Here is a 19,924-nt window from a genome sequence, read left to right as displayed (position 1 = left end):
GGAGACTCACAGAGGAGTAAGTGGAACCCTGGACAATGTGGATCCAATACAAAGAAACAACGCAGCAGAATCTGAGTATGCAGAGGAATAGCTAGATGGAGAAGGACAATAACAATGATGAACTACAAGAAACTCGTGGTTCACTTAAGCCACAATGGGTCTCTATGAGACTCAGAAGCTAGTGGGTTGAAGAAGGAAAAAAATGGAATGGATTCCAAGCAATAGATGAGAATGTGTAAGAAGCTGGAAGACAATAGCAATATGGTGAAGGAGACATGTTTCTTTTTTACAGTAAAAATAAGAGGCCCAATCAGAAATTCTAGGGGGAAATAAGACATACTTTAAAAATGAAACAAAGTAAAATTTGGCCAGATTTTGAGAATTTGCAATTTAAAAAAAAAGTTATTATTATTATTTTTTTTAGTAGGTGTGGCACAAAGGGGAGACACTGGAGCTAGCTATATAGAAATAAATTATATCATGGCATGCTATTTGGCTTCATGTGAATAATAATAATAATAATAATAATAATAATAATAAAGTTTTCAACTTACAGAATATCAACTTAAAGGTAAATGACAGAGGGCTTCATTATGGTTACCAAATAAATATTATCAGCCATGACAGATTAAAGAAAAATACAGGAGAATTTGGGAGCAGAGAAAGAGATAGAAAAAATAGGGACACTAACATCTTTATCTTACAAAGTTGGGAAGCAAGAAGTTTTATAGATAGTTGCTAGAACAACACTAGAAGCTCATGCATATTAATTAAAATTACAAAGATACCCAATAAATATATTGACAAAAAATTTCTGTAGAGGGAAACTTTTTAAAAAAAGATTTTAAAATTGATTTTTAGAGAGAGAGGAAGGTGGAGGGAGAGAAAGAGAGAGATAGCTGCCTCCTGCACGCCCCCTACCAGGAATTAAGCCTGAAACCTGGGCATGTGCCAGGACCGGGAAGAATCAGCAACTTTTTGGTGCACGGGATGATGCCCAACCAACAGATCCAGACCAGCCAGAGCTAAAGGGAAACTTTTAACAGTGCAATTATGAGCTCTGGGTTTCTATTCTCCCCAGGGCAGAAATAAATTAATAGATTGCATTTGAAGTTCCATTGTGGGCACATCTGACTTCGGTGAATTCTATTTATTACTATAATCACCATTTCCATCACCACCACCACCACCACTGTGGCAGCCATCATTCTCATACTCCTAGCTAGAAAACAAAAGCGAGTATGAGATGTACACCTGAAACTAATATAGTATTGTATGTCAACTGTAATTGAAAAACAAAAAAATATATATTTAAAAATACCATCATACTCTATTACAGATTAAGATTTGGTTATCTAGCCCTAACAGGTTTGGCTCAGTGGATGGAGCATAGGCCTGTGGACTGAAAGGTCCCAGTTTTGATTCCGGTCAAGGATATGTGCCTTGGTTGTGGGCACATCCCCAGTGGGAGGTGTGCAGGAGGCAGCAGATCATTGTTCCTAACTCTCTATCCCTATCCCTTCCTCTCTGTAAAAAAATCAGTGAAATATATTTTTTTAAAAAGATTTGGTTATCTATACTAATAAAAGGGTAGTATGCTAATTAGACCAGATGTCTTCCGGACCACCTTCCGGAAGTCCTTACTGACAAAGCCGGCCCTGGTGCCTGCGGCTGCGGCTGGCCCAGGAGAAGCCGCCCCTGGTCCAGGGCGAAGAAGCCACTCCACCGACCAGCCTCCTCCATGGACCTGTTCAGGGACCTGCCGGAGCCCAAGTGCTTGCTGGCCGCTGGTAAGTGAGGGGCCGCCATGCCGGCGAGGAGAAAGGGGCAGGCAGGCAGGCTGGTGGTGGCCCGGAGGCCGCAGCGCCTGAGGTGGTCGGCGGGAGGAGAGGGCGGGCAAGCGCGCTTGCCTCAGGCCTGGCCCCAGCTTGCGCACTGCAGCTCCAGAGCGCTCCTCCATGTTCGCTGGTAGGAAGAAAGGGCTCTGCTAGAGGCGCAGGCCGGGGGCAGCGCCAGCCCCCCTGGCCTATGTGTGTGGCCCCTGTGCCAGCAGCTCAGCTTTGGGTTGCTCAGCATCGGCCTGGCAGAGCCTTTGCACGTGGCGCGGGTCTGAATCTCTTTTCCCTTGAGCAACGTTTTTCTGCGTGTGCGTGTACAAGTTCAGGGTATTGTTTTGGTCAGGGTTACCCCAGAGATTGCAGGAATCGCCAGCGTTATCTTTCGTGTTTTTGAATCATCCTCTGTGCTTCTCTGATTTTTCGGTTGATAGTAGTTTCCCAGGTCTGGGAAGTCTCCCTCTCCCTAGAGTCAGGAGTACCAGCCCAGGTCTACCCATCTGCTTGGCCCTGACCGCAGGGGGGTGGGGGGTGGGGGTGGTGGTGGTGGTGTGGAGATGTGAGTTCCTGCAGGCTGGGGTTAGATCCCCACGCATTAGCCATAGGAGACCAGTGCCTTCGTTATTGCTGTGTGTCCGGGTTTTAATTGGACAGATGCCCAGGCGGTCCTGGGCGCCAGCTTAGCAAAATCTTGCAGGAGGAGAATTCTGTCTGGGTTTCCCCAAATTCCCTCAGCCCCTACTCACCCCTCTGTAAAAGCACAGAACAAGTGAGACCCCTTAAATAAAAATCAGAGGTCTCCAGCAACCGTGGGCCTCTCTCATCATAGTCATTTGGACTGGATGGCATTTACCAAAGAACTTATATACTTATATGCATAGCCCATGGACACAGACAACAGAATGTTGAAGGCCTTGCCGTGGGAGGTAGGGGTTCAATGGAGGGAGGTAAAGGGGGGAAATGAGGGACATCTGTAAAACTGTCAACTATAAAAAATATATCTATAAAAATAAATAAATAAATAAAACTGAGGAAGCTTGAAGATGGTTCTAGAAAAACAAACACACACCTTGCTAAAGCAATCACCTTTAAAAATCAATAACAATAAATCTGAAGTCAGCTCATGATTATTTATTGTTTAGAAGAATGGGGTTCCCACTTCCCACCTTCCTCTTTGCTTTAGTCAACTGCTCATGCTGAGACCATTTTAACTAAACTTGATGCATAGAGCTCAAGAGGACTAGAAACAGAGCTATGATAGCTTTAACATAAGCAAACTCATGAAACCAGAACTGTTCTCTTTAAGTCAGATAAACTTTTCAGAGTTTCTGGTGGTAGAATAAGGTTGGTATAGACATATTTCTAGTTTAAAATTTTTAGTATTTTAAAATGGTAAATTAAAATAGAATCATTATAGAAAATTAAGAAAAACATAGAAAAGCAAGAAAAATCTAGGATCCTATTACTCAAGAGGTTAACATTTTAGCATATTTTTTATACTCTTATTTCTATATTCTTTTACAAAGTTAGAATCTCATGAACTAAAAAGCTGTATTTTCGAGAAACCAAGATGGCGGCATAGGTAAACACATTAACTACTGCCTTGCACAACAATTTCAAAACTACAACTAAAAGACAAAACGGACATCATCCAGAACCACAGGAAGGCTGGCTGAGTGGAAATTCTACAACTAGAAGGAAAGAGAAAAGCACACTGAGACTCAGAGGAGCTGCAAGAGGCAGAGGTACTGAGATGAGCACACGGAGAGGACTGGCAACTGAGTGCACAGCTGGCTTTCTCTAGCAGGAGGGAGACAAAAGCTCCCAACTGCGCTGAACTCCAGTTCTGGGCGAGACTCTGGGGACCCAGACTCATACGGGGTGAAACTGGACTGTCAGGATAGAGAAAAGCACACTGAGACTCAGAGGAACTGTGGAAGGCAGAGGTACTGAGGCATGTGAGCGGAGAGGGCGGGCAACTGAGTACATGGCTGGCTTTCTCAAGCAGGAGGGAGACAAAAGCTCCAGACTGCACTGAACTCCAGTTCCGGGTGAGACTCTGAGGACCCAGACTCATTCAGGGAGAAACTGGACTATCTGGCAGCAGGCAGAACTCGAGGGCGGCTTTCTCTCAGAGGTGCTTGCAGCAATTACCACAGGACACTGAGACACAGGGGCCTATTAGGGCAGGGCTGATGGGAAACCAATGCTGTCTGCTCTGCCCTGAGACTCTGCCCCATCCAAGCTGAGCACAGAGGCTTTTGCAAGTCTTCTCCCATAAGGGTGTCTCCAGCACAGAAGTTCTCCCAGCGTAGACACAGCTGATCCTCACAGCCAATTGGCCTGGAGGTCAATTCCTCCCAGTGATACCAACAACAATCAAGGCTTAACTAAAACAAGACTGTGCACACAGCCCACAAAGGGGTGCACCAAGAGTGTCCACCTCAGGTAACTGGGGAGGCTGAGCCACTGGGCTCTATAGGACACCTAGCACACAAAGCCACTCTATTAACTCAGGGAAGCAGCCAAAATGTGGAGACAAAGAAACAGATCACAAATGAAAGAAATGGAGGAAAGCAAACTACTGGATATAGAGTTCAAAATCACTGTTATAAGGTTTTTCAAGAATTTTCTAGAAAAGGCCGATAAATTTAGTGAGACCCTCGAGGATATGAAAAAGGACCAACTAGAAATTAAGCATACACTGACTGAAATAAAAAATATTATACAGAGATCTAAGAGCAGACTAGAGGATTGCAAGAATCAAGTCAAAGATTTGAAATACGAAGAAGCAAAAAACACTCAACCAGAAAAGCAAAAAGAAAAAAGAATCCAAAAATATGAAGATAGTGTAAGAAGCCTCTGGGACAACTTCATGCATGCCAACATCAGAATTATGGGGTGCCAGAAGAAGAGAGAGAGCAAGATACTGAAAACCTATTTGAAGTAATAATGACCAAAATCTTCCCCCACCTGGTGAAAGAAATAGATTTACAAGTCCAGGAAGCACAGAGAACCCCAAACAAAAGGAATCCAAAGAGGACCACACCAAGACACATCCTAATTAAAATGCCAAGAGCAAAAGACAAAGAGAGAATATTAAAAGCAGCAAGAGAAAAACAGTTAGTTACCTACAAGGAAGCACCCATACGACTGTCAGTGGATTTCTCAACAGAAACTATGCAGGCCAGACGGGAGTGGCAAGAAATATTCAAAGTGATGAATAGCAAGAACCTACAACCAAGATTACTCTACCCAGCAAAGCTATCAGTCAGAATTGAAGGGCATATAAAGAGTTTCACAGATAAGAAAAAGCTAAAGGAGTTCATCACCACCAAACCAGTATTATATGAAGTGCTGAAAGGTATTCTTTAAGAAGAGGAAGAAGAAGAAAAGGTAAAGATAAAAATTATGAACAACAAATACATATCTATCAACAAGTGAATCTAAAAATCAAGTGAATAAAAAAATCTGCTAAACAAAATAAACTGGTGAATATAATAGAAGCAGGGGCATAGAAAGGGAGTGGACTGACACTTTTCAGGGGGAAAAGGGTATGGGGGGGTGCAGGAAGAGACTGGACAAAAATCGTACACCTATCGATGAGGACGGCGGGGGTAAGGGCAGAGGGTGGGGTGGGAACCAGGTGGAGGGGAGCTATGGGGGAAAAAGAGGAACAATTGTAATAATCTGAACAATAAAGATTTATTAAATTAAAAAATAATAATAAATAAAAAGCTGTATTTTCCTATCTACACTAATAAAAGAGAAAGATGCAAATTGACTGTACCTTTGCAATGCCCACCAGACAGTCAGGAGTGAGTATGCAAATTAACCCAACAAAGATGGTGGGTTAATTTGCATACATAGGCACCAAGTGGCTGGGGGTGTTCCGCACCACCCCAGCTGCTCTAGGCCTCTGGGCAGTGTGGGAAGGCGGAAAGATGGCTCAGGACCGGAGCAAAAGCAGAAAGGCGGCTTGGGCTGGAGTGAAGGTGGTGCCAGCAGCCAGGGGAAGGAAGGCCCATTCTTGTACGAATCTTCGTGCATCGGGCCTCTAGTTTATATCATAAGTTTTCCCATGTCATTTAAAATTCTTTGTAACTTGGGATGATGAACACACAATATAGTGTAAAGATGATGTGTAATAGAATTGTGCATCTGAAATCTGTATAATTTTGTTAACCAGTATCACCCCAATATATTAGAAGAAAAATATCTTTGTAATAATAATAAATATTTGAAAAATATATTTTTATTAATTTCAGAGAAGAAGGAAGAGGGGGAGAGAGATAGAAACATCAATGATGAGAGAGAATCACTAAATGGCTGCCTCCTGCATGCCCCCCACTGGGGATTGAGCCTGCAAACTGGGCATGTGCCCTGACTGGGAATTGAACCATGACCTCCTGGTTCATAGGTCAATGCTCAACCACTGAGCCATGCTGGCTGGGTTGTAATAATTATTTTTCATTGCTTGCATGATGCTCCATTTATGATTATATTGTAATTTTGTTAGTCATTTTATTCATGTTATTTATTCTTTTTTTTTTTTGCATCTTTGGGCATAAACATCTGTCCAAATTTAAACTTTTTTTCCAAAAAATAAATTAGTAGCATGGAATAGCTATTCATTGTGATAAGCGTTGTCCAGCTCCATCAAGTACAGACTGTCCTAAGACCTTGCTGCCAGGTCCACCTGGCTGGTCCTGTTGAGAGGGAGCCAATGTCATACAGCTGCACTGACACTGTCATGGGTGAAGGACTGGGCCTGGTAGGGGTTTCATGATAAGACCTTATTGTGAGTAGGTGGGTAACCATCATTATAACCCAAATATGTGTCCTATGAGGGAATGGGGGAGACTTTGGAGGCCAGGCTCAGCCTGCTGACATCAAATACATGTATTCTCTGAGTTTACTGCAGTAAAATATAAAAGGAGTAAGAATATATTTCATTTTTCCAATTGTCAAACCTAGTTTTCTACAAGATAATTTATGTCAATGGGAGGGTAGAACAGATATTAAAGATAGGTATGCTAAGTTAGAATAGAAATTGTTTTTGGTGTTTGATCAGAACTGTAATATCATTCGTTGTATGGGGAAGTAAAGTCCACATTTATAAACCTGGAAAATATAATTCAGACAACAAATAAAACAAACTAAACGAAAAACACAGGCCAATTGCATAAACTATAGAGTTTACTCCCCTTATCAGAAAACACACACACAATTTTAAGAACAGAAAATTCACTAAGGATATCTTACCCCGGCCTGGAATATCATCAGGAAGTCTGTGGTTCTTCCAGATGAATGTGGGGCTGTTATTCACTGGGTTAGTGACATTTGTGTGCGTGTCATAGGTCAAAAGTACACTGTACTGTGTCAGGACATGAAAAAGAAGAAGGATGAACAGAAAAAGAGATTTTAAAACAAGTTCTGATGAAATTGACCATCCTGTCCAACGACATTTGAATTTCATAGTAGCATTCTCAGTGAAACAAGATAATGTTAACCAGCCATGGGGGAGCTCGTGAGGATTCATTATTGCTTCACAGCACGAATGGTGATTTAAGCTCCATGTGGGTCAATTAGTTTTATGACTATATACTATGTCTACCCAACACAGGTTCTTGGGTCTTTAGAGAACTGGCTCAAGCCTTTCATTTTACAAATGTTAAAAGAGAGGCTAAGACCAACAGACCTATGAAAAGATGCTCAATGTCACTAATCATCAGAGAGATGCAAATTAAAATCAGAATGATATATCACCTCACACCTGATAGAATGTCATCAATAAATCAGCAAACAACAAGTGTTGGCGAGAATGTGGAGAAAAGGGAACCCTCGTGCACTGTTGGTGGGAATGCAGATTGGTGCAGCCACTATGAAAAACAGTATGGAAGTTCCTCGAAAAATTAAAAATGGAACTGCCTTATGACTCAGTGATTCCACTTTTTGGTATTTATTCGAAGAAACCCAAAACACTAATTTGAAAGAATATATGCAGCACTATGCTCATTGTAGCGTTATTTATAATAGCCAAGGTATGGAAGCAAGTGCCCATCAATAGACTGACTGGATAAAAAAGCTGTGGTACATTTATATAATGGAATATTACTTGGTCAATAAAAAGAATGAAATCTTACCATTTGCAACAGCATGGATGGACCTAGAGGGTATTATTATAACTGAAATAAGTCAGTTATAGAAAGACAAATAAATTATTTCACTTATACAGAGAACTGATGGTTGCCAGAGGGGAGGGGTTTGGGAGAGTGGGTAAAAATGGCAAAAGGATTAAAAAGTAGGAATTAGTAGTCATAAAAGAGTCCCAAGTACAGCATAGGGAATATAGTCAATAATATTGTAATAACTATGTATGGTGCCAGGTGAATATTTGAAATATTGAGGGGTGGTGGTGGTGGAAATCACTTTGTAAAGTATATTGTCTAACCACTGTACCATACACCTGAAACGAATACAAAATAATATTGAATGTAAACTGCCATTGAAAATAAAACTTAAAATGTAAAAAGAAGCAAAAGTAAAAAAATAAAATAGAGGCTAAGATAAATTAAAAGGCTAGCTCCAAGCCACTTGAGAAGCGAAGCACCAATGTTTTCCACAATATTAAGTTGCTATTGAAAATGGTGTTTCGAGAAAATGCACCACAGCAAAAAAAAACAACAAAAAAAAAATTATCCATTTTGATACGTCAAGGGGCTCTGAAATAATTCTACATTGCTTACATGCCTTCAATTAAAAACTTTTCTAATCTTTTCTATCCCTTTCCTCTAATGTGCTTTCTTGTACACAACACTATATTTTTAAGACAAAAGATTTCTTTTTCAAGTAATTTGACAATGGGAATATTAATGTATCCTTAAATTACTGTTACACATATTAAATCAGCTTTTAAGAGACATCTGAAAAATAACCATCTTTCTGAATTCACCACTATTGCCTCAAAACATTCTGGACCAAAGTTTTACATCCTTAAAAATATACTCTTAACTTGAGAGCAGAATCTATAATTGCATGTGTTGAAAATAGGAAATATCCTACATATTAGGGTATGGTATATTGAATCTCTATTGAGACCTACACTAGATATCCTACCTTATAATAGACAAATATGCAAATTGACCGCACCTTCGCTACGCCCAAACCATGCCCACCAACCAATCAGGATGAGTATGCAAATTACCCCAACAAAGATGGTGGCTAATTTTCATATCAAGACAGCGTAGAAAGAAGCCAAGAGATGCTGAAGGGAGCAAAGCTGTGGAGAAGCAAGCAAGCCAGGGGGAGGAGAAGGGAGGAGCGGAGGCGGGGCCTGGGGAGAAGGAAGGAGAGCGGGGCGGGCTGGCGGGCTGGCGGAGAAGACGGGCCGGGGGACAAGGGAGGAGCAGAGGCGGGGCTGGGGGAGAAGGAAGGAGAGCGGGGCGGGCTGGCGGAGAAGGCGGGCCGGGGGACAAGGGAGGAGCGGAGGTGGGGCAGGGTAGAGTGCAGCAGAAACCCTATTGCAGGATTTTTCCTGCAACGGGAATGCTAGTCTATAATAATAAAAGAGTAGTATGCTAATTAGACCGGATAGCCCAACGACCTTCTGGATGTCATTCTGGATATCCTTCTGGAAGAAGACGCGGTGGTGGGGGCTGAGGCAGAGGCAGTTAGGGGCCATCAGGCAGGCATGGGAGTGGTTAGGGGCAATCAGGCAGGCAGGCAGAGTGGTTAGGGGTGATCAGGCAGGTAGACGAGTGGTTAGAGGCGATCAGGCAGGCTAGCAGGGAGCGGTTAGGAGCCAGTGGTTCCGGATTGTGAGAGGGTGCAGGCTGGGCTGAGGGCCTCCCCCCCCAAGCACAAATTTTGTGCACCAGGCCTATAGTAGAATAATATCTCTATAGCCCTAGGTTTTGAAAATTAATCCCTGGTTTCCACCTATACACGTATTACAAAGCACAATTGGTGGCATTAGATTACTGAAAATTTCAACTACATTTGCCTTCAGAGAGAATAAGTGCAGAGAGACAACATTTTTTATTTTGAAGAGCAGTCATGAGGCTGACATAGGATCTTACCACAAGCACCTGCCTCTCATCCCAGGAGCAAATAACTTAGAGGGGGGTGTAATTATCTTTGTTGTTACTATTAGTAACTGAAGCATGGAGGGGTCTTTTTTTAAGGTATTTCCATTGAATGTATGCTCAATATTGGATTCTATTAAAGGTCTGAAAACTTTGGGTTTTGAGATGAGCACTACTTCGGGTGACATAAAAACAGACATTTTAATTTTGAAATTAAATGCTGATCAGCCATCAACTATGTGCCAGATAAGAAGTTAAGCACTGGAGACACGTAAAGGTAAGACCCACTCCTTTTTCTTTAAAGAACCTACTAAGTTGGAGAGACGAAAAGACATACATAATGTGAATAAAAACATAGCATTATAGGGTTGTTTATATGTGTCAGAGGGATTCATAATGATTTTCATGAGAGTTCAGATGGAGAGAACAGGAGAATGTTTTATTGACATTTTTAGTTGTGGAAATGAATAAATAATTCTTACAAGAGAACTGTCATCCTCTCATTGATATCGTATCAATTGTTTGGTCTTTTTTATCAATATATTCTGGGTGGCATATTTTTATATATTAAGTAGAGTGGATAAAAAGTTAGGTGGTTCAAAATGCTTAAGGAATGCTTTCCTAAGTGGAGCATAATTGTGAGTTGGACATAAACTAACTTCCAAAAGTTATGTTTACTTGCTTCTTTAATTCCTTCACTATTACTCGACTCCCAAGTTATCCCTCCTCAGCCAATCACTTCAACCCAAGTTCTTGATAAGAAGTCAGACATACTTTGTTGGTCTCCACAGAGGTATACAGAAGCACCATATTACTGTCGATATCCCCATAGATGTCCAAAGTCACAGGGCCCGTATACCCTAGAGCAAAATCAGAAAGAGTTAGAGGCATTTGTTAACTTACTTACTGAAAGATCCTGACAGAGAGTATAGCATAGGTTCAAATTGCTTTATTGTACTGAAAATTGTTGATCTAAATGATCTAATCTGAGGGCACCTGGACCGGTCCTTGGCCCTGAAATCTCTGAAGAATATTTTTATGAGCGGTGTTTTTTAGTTAGAAGGAAAAATCTTTTTCATTGCATTTAGAGTGGCTCTAAATATAATAGATTCCTCTTGATAATTAGTGAGAAAATTTTGCTAAGCATATTTACTAAACTAGTATCACAGTGTGTAGGTCATTGCACAATCTAATTTAAGATTGTAAGAAGATCAAAATCCATTCACTATCATGTGATGTTTGAAGACATTGAGAAAATTAAGTTCTCTGTGTCTTGGTTTCTCATCTATGAAATAACAACAGTACAACAAACTTATGAAATGGCTGTTTAGGTAAAAATATGATGAAATATCAGCAAATTCAGATGGTTTTTTTTTAACACAATAGCTAATATTTATTTTGCGTTTACTATACCAGTCTCTGTGCTAAGTGGTTTATATACATTTATCATTTTATTCTTCCTAAAATACCATGATACAGAAACTATTATCTCCACTTTATTGCTGAGAAATCTCAGGTTAGAGATTTAAATAACTTGCTCCATGTTGTACGGCTAGTAGATGGCTAATTTAGGACATAAATGTCTATTGGCTCTAAGCCTGTGTTGGTGCCCATTAAGATGCTTGACCAAGATAACGATACGATAAAATTAATTAAAAATGCACATAGCCCTGGCTGGTGCGGCTCAGTTGTTTGGGTGTTGTCCTGTGTACTGAAGGGTCACCAGTTGCATTCCTAGTCAGGGCACATACCCAAAGTTGTTGTTTCGATCCCTGGTCCAGGTGTCTGAGGAAGGCAACCGATTGGTTTCTCTCTCACATCAATAGGTTTCTCTTCCTCTCCCTTTGTCTCTCTCTAAAGTCAATAAAAACATCTTTGAAAAAAAAGAATGCACATAGGATGATACTGAGAAGATGGTAGAGTAGGAAGCACCAGAAATCTAGCTTCCCAACATAGACAACAATTGCACTGGCAGAATCTGTCCGATATAATTATTCTGGAACTCTGAAGTCTTTCAAAGGTTGCAACTTGCAGGGAAAGGCTTAGATCTTAAGTTGTGATTAATTTTCGCCCACTTTGGCTCTTAGCACAGCAGCAGTATTTTCCCCGCCCCTCAGTCCTGTGGCAGGCAGCTGTGCATGTGTTCCTGCAGCAGTTCACACACCACTTGCAGGAGCCAGGATGAGCAAAAAAGGAAGACCCTGTTGTCCAAGATATTGGGGATCTGTGCTCTATTTGCTGGTTGTTGCTTATGATCACAGAGGTGCAGACAAAGAGGTAGTGGCCATTGTTGCTACACCTCCTCCCATTGTTGTAAACCCCACCCTTCTACTAACATGACTTTCAGGGGGTGTAAAGGGTTAGTGCCCCTTATACTCCCTTTCTTTTTCTTTTTTTTCCCTTTGAGGGACAGACATTGATGGCTAGGACATTCAATCAACTGCACTGGGCATGCCCAGGAGAAACTAGAAGCTCAGAAAAGAACTGAGAAGGCCTTAAGTTTATTCCTCAGCATAGAGACAGCCCACAAACAAAAAGCAGAAACAAAACCCCAGAGGAAAATTTCTCATTCCCCATGTGATTTTCAGAATTATCAGGTTATTGTATTCAAATGTATAGTTTTCAATTACAACAACAAATCACAAGGCACGCCCTAGCTGGTTTGGTCAGCTAGTGCAGTGGTCGGCAAACTCATTATTCAACAGAGCCAAATATCAACAGTACAGCGATTGAAATTTCTTTTGAGAGCCAAAAACCGACTTCTGCGCGTGGGCCATGAAGTTTCAATCGCACTGTATGTGCGCGCCCGCACGTGGTATTTTGTGGAAGAGCCACACTCAAGGGGTCAAAGAGCCGCATGTGGCTCGCAAGCTGCAGTTTGCCGACCACTGAGCTAGTGGATAGAGCATCGGCCTGCAGACTAAAGGGTCCCAGGTTTGATTCCAGTCAAGGGCACATATCTGGGTTGCAGGCTTGATCACCAGTAGAGGGTATGCAGGAGGCAGCCAATCAATGACTCTCTCTCATCACTGGTGTTTCTATCTCTCTCCTTCTCCCTTTCTCTTTGAAACCAATAGAAAATATATTTGAAAAAAAAATCACAAGGCATATAAAGAAACAGGAAAATATGGCCCATTCAAAAGAAAAAAAGTAAGATAACAGAACTGTCCCTGAAAAAGACATGATGGTGGATCTGTTAGACAAAGGATTTAAAACAACGATCTTAAATATGCTTAAAGAACTCAGAAGACATGTATAAATTCAAGAAAACGATGCATAAACAAAATGAAAAATAACACTAAAGAGAAGAAAATCTAAAAAAGAAACCAAAAAGAAATTCTAAAAGTAAAAAGTACAATAATTGAAATGAAAAATTCACTAGAGGGATTCAAAGGCAGATTTGAGCAGGCAGAAGAATCAACAAACATGAATATAGGACAATGGCAATTATTGAGTCTGAGGAACCAAAAGAAGTAAAGATTGAAGATAAGTGACCCATGGAACATTATCAAGCAGACCAACATAGGCAAAGAAGAAAAAGAGAGAATATTAGAAGTAATAATGTCCAAAAATATCCCAAATTTGATCAAAGACAGGAATATAAATATGAAAGAAGCTCAATAAACTTCAAGTAAGGTGAATTCAGACACTCATACCAAGATACATTATAATAAAACTGTCAAAAGCCAAAGACAAAGAGAATTTTGCAAGCAGTAAGAGAAGTGATTTGTCACATTCAAAGGATACTGAATAAGATTGTTAGCTTGTTTATAACTACAGGGCCTGAGTCCATGGTTTCTCATTAGAACCTTTGAAAGCCAGAAGGCAGCGGGCTGATATATTCAAAATGCTAAAAGAAAAAAAACTATCTACTAAGAATTCTTTGTGACATTTACAACATGAATTGAACCTTGAGGACATTATGCTAAGTGAAATAATACAATCACAAAAAGAGTAATACTGTCTGATTCCACTTATATGAGATATGTAGAATAATTAAAGTCACAGAGACAAAAAGTAGAATAGTGGTTGCCAGGAGGTAGGAGTAGGGGACAATGGGTAATTATTATTTAATAACTATAGAATTTCAGTTTAAAAGATGAAAGTTCTGGCGATTGGTGATGGTGATAGTTGCACAATGATATGAATGAATTTAATAACACTGAACTATACTTAAAAATGATTAAGATAGTATATTTAATATTATGTGTTTTACCACAATTTTAAAAACTGGTGGTGGGGGGTGGGGAATAATGTACATAAAGTGCCTAGAAGAACTTGGGACACAGGAGAAAAATCAATAAAACATTATTCCTCCCTCCCTTCCTGCTTCTTCAGGGGTACAGAAGTGATCTTTTCCTATCCTTGTCATATCCTATAGACATTGATACAGCCCTCAAGCTTTAGTGCTGGGTGTCTGCCACCCTCTGAAGTCAAGAGAAGAATCACTCTGCAGTAGGATAAAAATTTGTCAGAGTAAGGATTTAAGACAAGTTAGAAAAGTCAACTATCATTTGTCTTTTACTTAATATACATTAATCTAAAAAGACATTTTTTTTCATGGGACCTGGATGAGGTCTGGGAAATGAAAGGAGTTTCAATAGAAGCTTGTGTGGAAAGGAAATGCTGATTCCTATAGTTCAGATGGACAAGTGTTGAGAAATTTTGGATGGTATTGTTGTGAGAGGTTTTGAGTTGGAGGGGTCCCTGATTTTGGAAGGACAGAAAGAGAAGTATGGAAGGACCCAAATCAAACTACAGGCATTTTTCTTCTTGCTAATTTCCAAGCACAGTCAGGACATCTTAGCTCAAAATGATCTGTGATGAGCTTGTTCATAACTACAGGGCCTGAACTACATGCTCTTTCCTTGATATTCAAAGATTCTGAAATTCTAAAGCATAAACTGGGGTCTAATTATTGATAATAGTGCCCCCAAACTCTATACAATGATGTCTACCTCCCATTAAGTTCAAAGGTTTTTATCTGTTGATCCACTTATTGCCAAACCCCCCTCTTTGCTTCCCAGCTTTCTGTAGAGAATGTTCGTTAAGTGTTGTTGTTTGCTCTTAGGTGACCAGTACCTGCAAAAGTGAGGTTCCTGAAAGCATGAGCAAGTTCGTCGGTGTTAACATCTTTTCCATTTCCAAGAAATGTCTTTAGCACATGTCCAAAGAGCAAGATTCCATTCAAATAGGCAAGAGAAAAGTCATTTAAATCCTGAATGAGAAAGAAAAATCTTAAAATGAGTTCCAAAAAAGAGATTATGGTCTTGAGCCTGGAGCAAAATGTTCTTGGGGTCAGCAAGGTAACTGGAAGGGTAAATGTATATTGGGGAATTGTAGAAACGGAGACTTTTGGATAATATTTCCTTGGGGTGGGGCTCTTTATTATCACTATGTCACAATGCTGTCTTCTCTTGGGGTCAATAAACCGAGAACACTGCCTTCCAGGAAGTAACTGAAAGCAGTTGTACTTCTTTCCCATGAGGATAAAATATCTCATTTCAACCAGGAAGGCAAACATACAGCATTTTCATAATTCTTGTAAGATTTTACAGAAAATTAATGCTTGTGGTTTAATGTTTTCCTTAAAGAGTAAAAGGGAACCACCACAAAAACATCTCCCTGCCTTTGAGTATCCTGAGTGGGACAGGAGGAGTTTTGATTGGAAGGTATTGAGCTTGCTTTGAAGGCAGTTCTTTCTCTTTATTTTTTAAAAGATTATATTTTTATTGATTTCAGAAAGAGGAAGGGAGAGGAAGAGATAGAAACATCGATGATGAGAGAGAATCATTGATAGGCTGCCTCCTGTACACCCCCTACTGTGGATCAAGCCCACAACCCAGGCATGTGCCCTGATAGGGAATTGAACCCTGACCTTCTGGTTCATGGATCGACACTAAAGCACTAAGCCATACTGGCTGGGCTGAAGACAGTTCTGATTGGGTGTTACTTCAGGCCATAAATGTCTGCCTAGGGGAACAAAAAAGAGAGGGTCAGGCCCTGGCTGGTGTGGCCCTATTGGTTGGGCATTGTCCTGTACACTGAAAGGTTGCTGGTTGGATTCTGTGTCAGGGCACATGTCTAGGTTGAGGGCTCGATCTCTGGTAGGGGACATGCAGCAGGCAGCCAATTGATATTTTGCTCTCACATCGATGTTTCTCTCTCTCTCTCTTTCTCTCTCTCTAAAAATCAATTTTAAAAATCAAATAAATAAACAAATAAATAAAAAACAAATAAATAAATAAAAGAGAGGGTTAAAACTCCCTTGCAAACAATTATATGCTAGTCTTCACAGAGTAAGGCTATGGATTAAAAGCTCTGTGCCCCACTGAGGCCAAGTGAGTTCTGTCAGCTTGGATATTTTGGATTGCACACTTTTGCCAGACCCTAGAAGCTATGTAAGTGATACCTGTGCAAGTGATATCTGAATACTATACCCCAAAGAACATATGTTAGAAAATATAACAGGGGGAAAATAAAACACCTCTCATTGGTTTCAGTGTTTTTTGCTGAAATCATCATTTCATGAGCTGAAAAGAATCCAGTTGAGACCCAGTCCTACCCCAAAAGGGGTGTGACTCCTAATTTTGGCAGGATTGTAAAACAGAGAGCTTAGCGCTGCTATTGCAGGAAAAACTGTGATATTCCAAAGATACCCAGCTTTCTTTATAGAACTCTTTGGGCCTGGCCTTTGCTTGCCAACCCAAAAGTGTTCATGATCTTCAGGACTGCTCCTTCTCTCCTCTTCTCACTCCAAAACTGCCCTCTGAGTGCAGAATACATCTGATGAATTTGATCACATTAAAGTGCAGTGTATGACCAAGACCAAGTGGCATTACAGTCAGGAGCCCCTCATTATAATTAGGTGACCATGATTTGATGTCCAATTGATGTCTTTTTTGGAGACAAATGCTAAACCCAATGAAATGCTGGGATGTGAGGAATAAACCAGGACTCTTGTGGATAAATGTGGACAATGGTTAACCTAATCATAATAGGTAACAATGTTTTTACTTAGGAATACAGGGATGGGCAAAGTAGGTTTACAGTTGTGAGTATGCAAAACACAGATTTTATTCATGTATTATTGTTTAGTAATTATTGTATTTTGCATATGAACAGCTGTAAACCTACCTTTGCCCACCCCTGTGTATATCTCTAAAGATAGAATTTGATATTGGTGGCAGCAGAAAGTTGCTTTAGGATGTAGAAAAACTTCACTTATTTTACATTGTTTATTTCTACCTCCCCTATCACTTCCATCCTGATGTTACAGAAGTGTGCACTGCTGTGCTGGTCTAGAGCCTAACACACTGACCCATAGTAAGAGTTTTAGTAGCAGGAATCCTGCAATTACACCTAGTTGGTCTCAGTTAACACTTGCTGAGTGAATTGAAATGAGTAAAAAAATAATGCTCATCTTAGAATTTGAGTTCCCAAATAGTAGAATAATATCTTAACCTTGAAGAAGAAAATAATAGCATGCATATATAAAGCTTACCTGGGAGAAAGAATCACCTGGGATGGGCTCTTTAGGAGGCAGTGTCAAAACAAGGACATTTTTCATATAGTCAGGGGCTGTGACATTGTTCATGAAGTAGTGGTTACTGCAATAAAAGCACAGTTTCTCATGAAAATTAGGTTCCTCCAAATAGAGAGATAGAGCTCCTACAATTTCACACAAACTAAAACAGCAGCCTGGAAATAGTTTAAAACATTTTCTTTTTTCCAGTAACCTGCAAAACTTTCTACTTTCTCCATATAGGCTTATTTCCTTTTACACCTGCTAAGTTGAACAAGAGAAATTAGGCAGCTGTGTGTAACATACACCAAGGGAAAGGAAGATCAGAAGACAGATACCACCTTCAGGGAAATGTGTCTGGGCTCTGGACATGTGAGCTAGTGGTTGCTTTCAAGACTTAATGACCCTTGGTTTATATCTGGGAACATTCTTTTCCTGAAGTGTTCATAACAATTTAGAGATATTAAGATATGATAAAAAAAAAATTAGGAGTTAAAATTACTTTTCAGATGGTAAAACATAAGAATGGGAGGGCTAACCCTTTTCTCTACCACTACTGTAAACTTCTTGACATGTGCCTATTGATCCTTGTATCCTCCACTCCAAGATAATACTTGGCACATTGTGGACTCTCAAAAACGTCTGAGACTGTGCTGCAAATGGTACCTAGCTTCCCAACCATTTGAATATTTTAATAGGCCAAGAATTTAACATGCTTGAATTGCTATAACTAGGCTGACCATCATTTAATATTCAAACAGGAGGTGAACACATCTATGAACTGAGAACTGTTTTGAATCTTTTGCTCATATTAGCACATACAATTCTAAAAGTACCCCGATGCAGTGGACATTTTTTATTCTCATTTTACAAACGAGTAGATTTAATCTCAAAATACTAAGTCATACCCAAGAGTCAAATGAACCAGAAGTGTCAGAATTAGAATTTGAATCCAAGTTATGTCTAGTTTCAAGTGAACCTCATGATTTCCCCAAAACATAGTCAGGTGTCCTTCAGGAATAGCGACAAAGGATTGCCAACACTTTGGCAGTCAATTGAGGATTTGCTAAAAGTACAATTGCACCAACTAAGCTACACTGAGGACTCCTTCCAGAGGGCAAAACAGTTACTGAAATGTGGTTGTTGGAATGAAATGCTGATAATGTGCCCTCCTTCCTGTATTCTGCAGCTAAAAAGTTAAATTGGTTGATTATCTTCATGAACAACTTGTGGTCAAACAGGCCTCCAGTTGATATGCTTCACTTCTCTTAACACTGTGAAAAATACATTTAGTGTGGGTGAAGTGACGAGGCAAACACAGGAAAGAGCTAATGCAGTAACAGTTTCTGGTCTGAACACAGAAAGGTAATGATTAATGATCCAGTCAGATAAGTGAAGTCAGATGATCCAGCTGATGGGGCAAAGGGCACAGCCACACCAGTGAAACTCTATTTAAGCTTATTCTGACTCAAATATTACCTTGACACAGTTAGTCTCCACATTAAAAGATGAGTGGTAAAATGAGGGATGTGATAACAAGTAATTTCTGTTGCCCTGGCTGGTTTGGCTCAGTGAATAGAGTGTTGGCCTATGGACTGAAAGATCATGGGTTTGATTTTGGTCAAGAGCATGTACCTTGGTTGCAGGCTCAATCCCCGGCCCTGGTTGGGGTGCCTGCAGGAGGCAATCAACCGATGTGTCTCTCTCACATTGATGTTTCTCTCTCTCTCCGTCTCCCCCCTTCCCTTCCACTCTCTCTAAAAATCAATGGAAAAAAATATCCTCAGGTGAAGATTAACCAAAAATAAAAATAATAAATAAATAAGAGCGATTTCTGTGTTGTTGTTTTTTTCTCTCTCTCTCTTTAGTTCCAGAGAAGTGCAGAGGAAAAGATCACCACCCAGTGATGATCCACAGTAGGCAAAGGATAACTGTATAAATTAAATTCATTTAACTGGAACTTTCCTCATACCAAAGGTGGCTGAAGGAAAAATAATCTAGGATCAAAGGCCATTAGCATTTGAAGGCACAGATATGGCACACATTCTCATAGATAATATTATTGGGTTATAAGTTGATTTATCACTGCCTGAGAAAGACCTTAAAGTCAGGCTGGTCACCAGGATGAATAGACATGTGGGTTTAATGGGATTTTCATAAAACTTCGTTATTTAGACATGATAATGATGTCAAAGGAATACATCTCCACTAAGGCCATGATTAATTAAAAAAGAATGAGGGCATTAGAAAAGGAATGAAACATAGATTAAAATATTATCATCATGCCCTAGCCCCATGGTCGGCAAACTGCAGCTCTCGAGCCACATGCGGCTCTTTGGCCCCTTGAGTGTGGCTCTTCCACAAAATGCCATGGCCTGGGCGAGTCTATTTTGAAGAAGTAGCATTAGAAGAAGTTTAAGTTAAAAAATTTGGTTCTCAAAAGAAATTTCAATCGTACTGTTGATATTTGGCTCTGT

At 40.2% G+C, this 19,924-nt stretch overlaps 1 protein-coding gene across 1 annotated transcript in view; it reads right to left on the bottom strand.

Annotated features, from left to right (window-relative positions):
• Positions 1–19,924, bottom strand: part of GUCY2C (guanylate cyclase 2C) — a 77,132-nt gene that overhangs the window by 39,009 nt on the left and 18,199 nt on the right. Inside the window, exons 7-10 of the mRNA XM_008140435.3 lie at positions 17,427–17,532; positions 15,005–15,140; positions 10,697–10,782; positions 7,101–7,212 (exon numbers count right to left, since the gene is read on the bottom strand). Coding sequence (XP_008138657.2) covers positions 7,101–7,212; positions 10,697–10,782; positions 15,005–15,140; positions 17,427–17,532 — 440 coding nt within the window. The remainder of the gene's footprint in view (positions 1–7,100; positions 7,213–10,696; positions 10,783–15,004; positions 15,141–17,426; positions 17,533–19,924) is intronic.

The sequence above is a fragment of the Eptesicus fuscus genome, chromosome 7 (genome assembly GCF_027574615.1).
Source record: "Eptesicus fuscus isolate TK198812 chromosome 7, DD_ASM_mEF_20220401, whole genome shotgun sequence".
NCBI lineage: Eukaryota > Metazoa > Chordata > Mammalia > Chiroptera > Vespertilionidae > Eptesicus > Eptesicus fuscus.
This window is presented reverse-complemented; position numbering and strand designations above follow the sequence as displayed.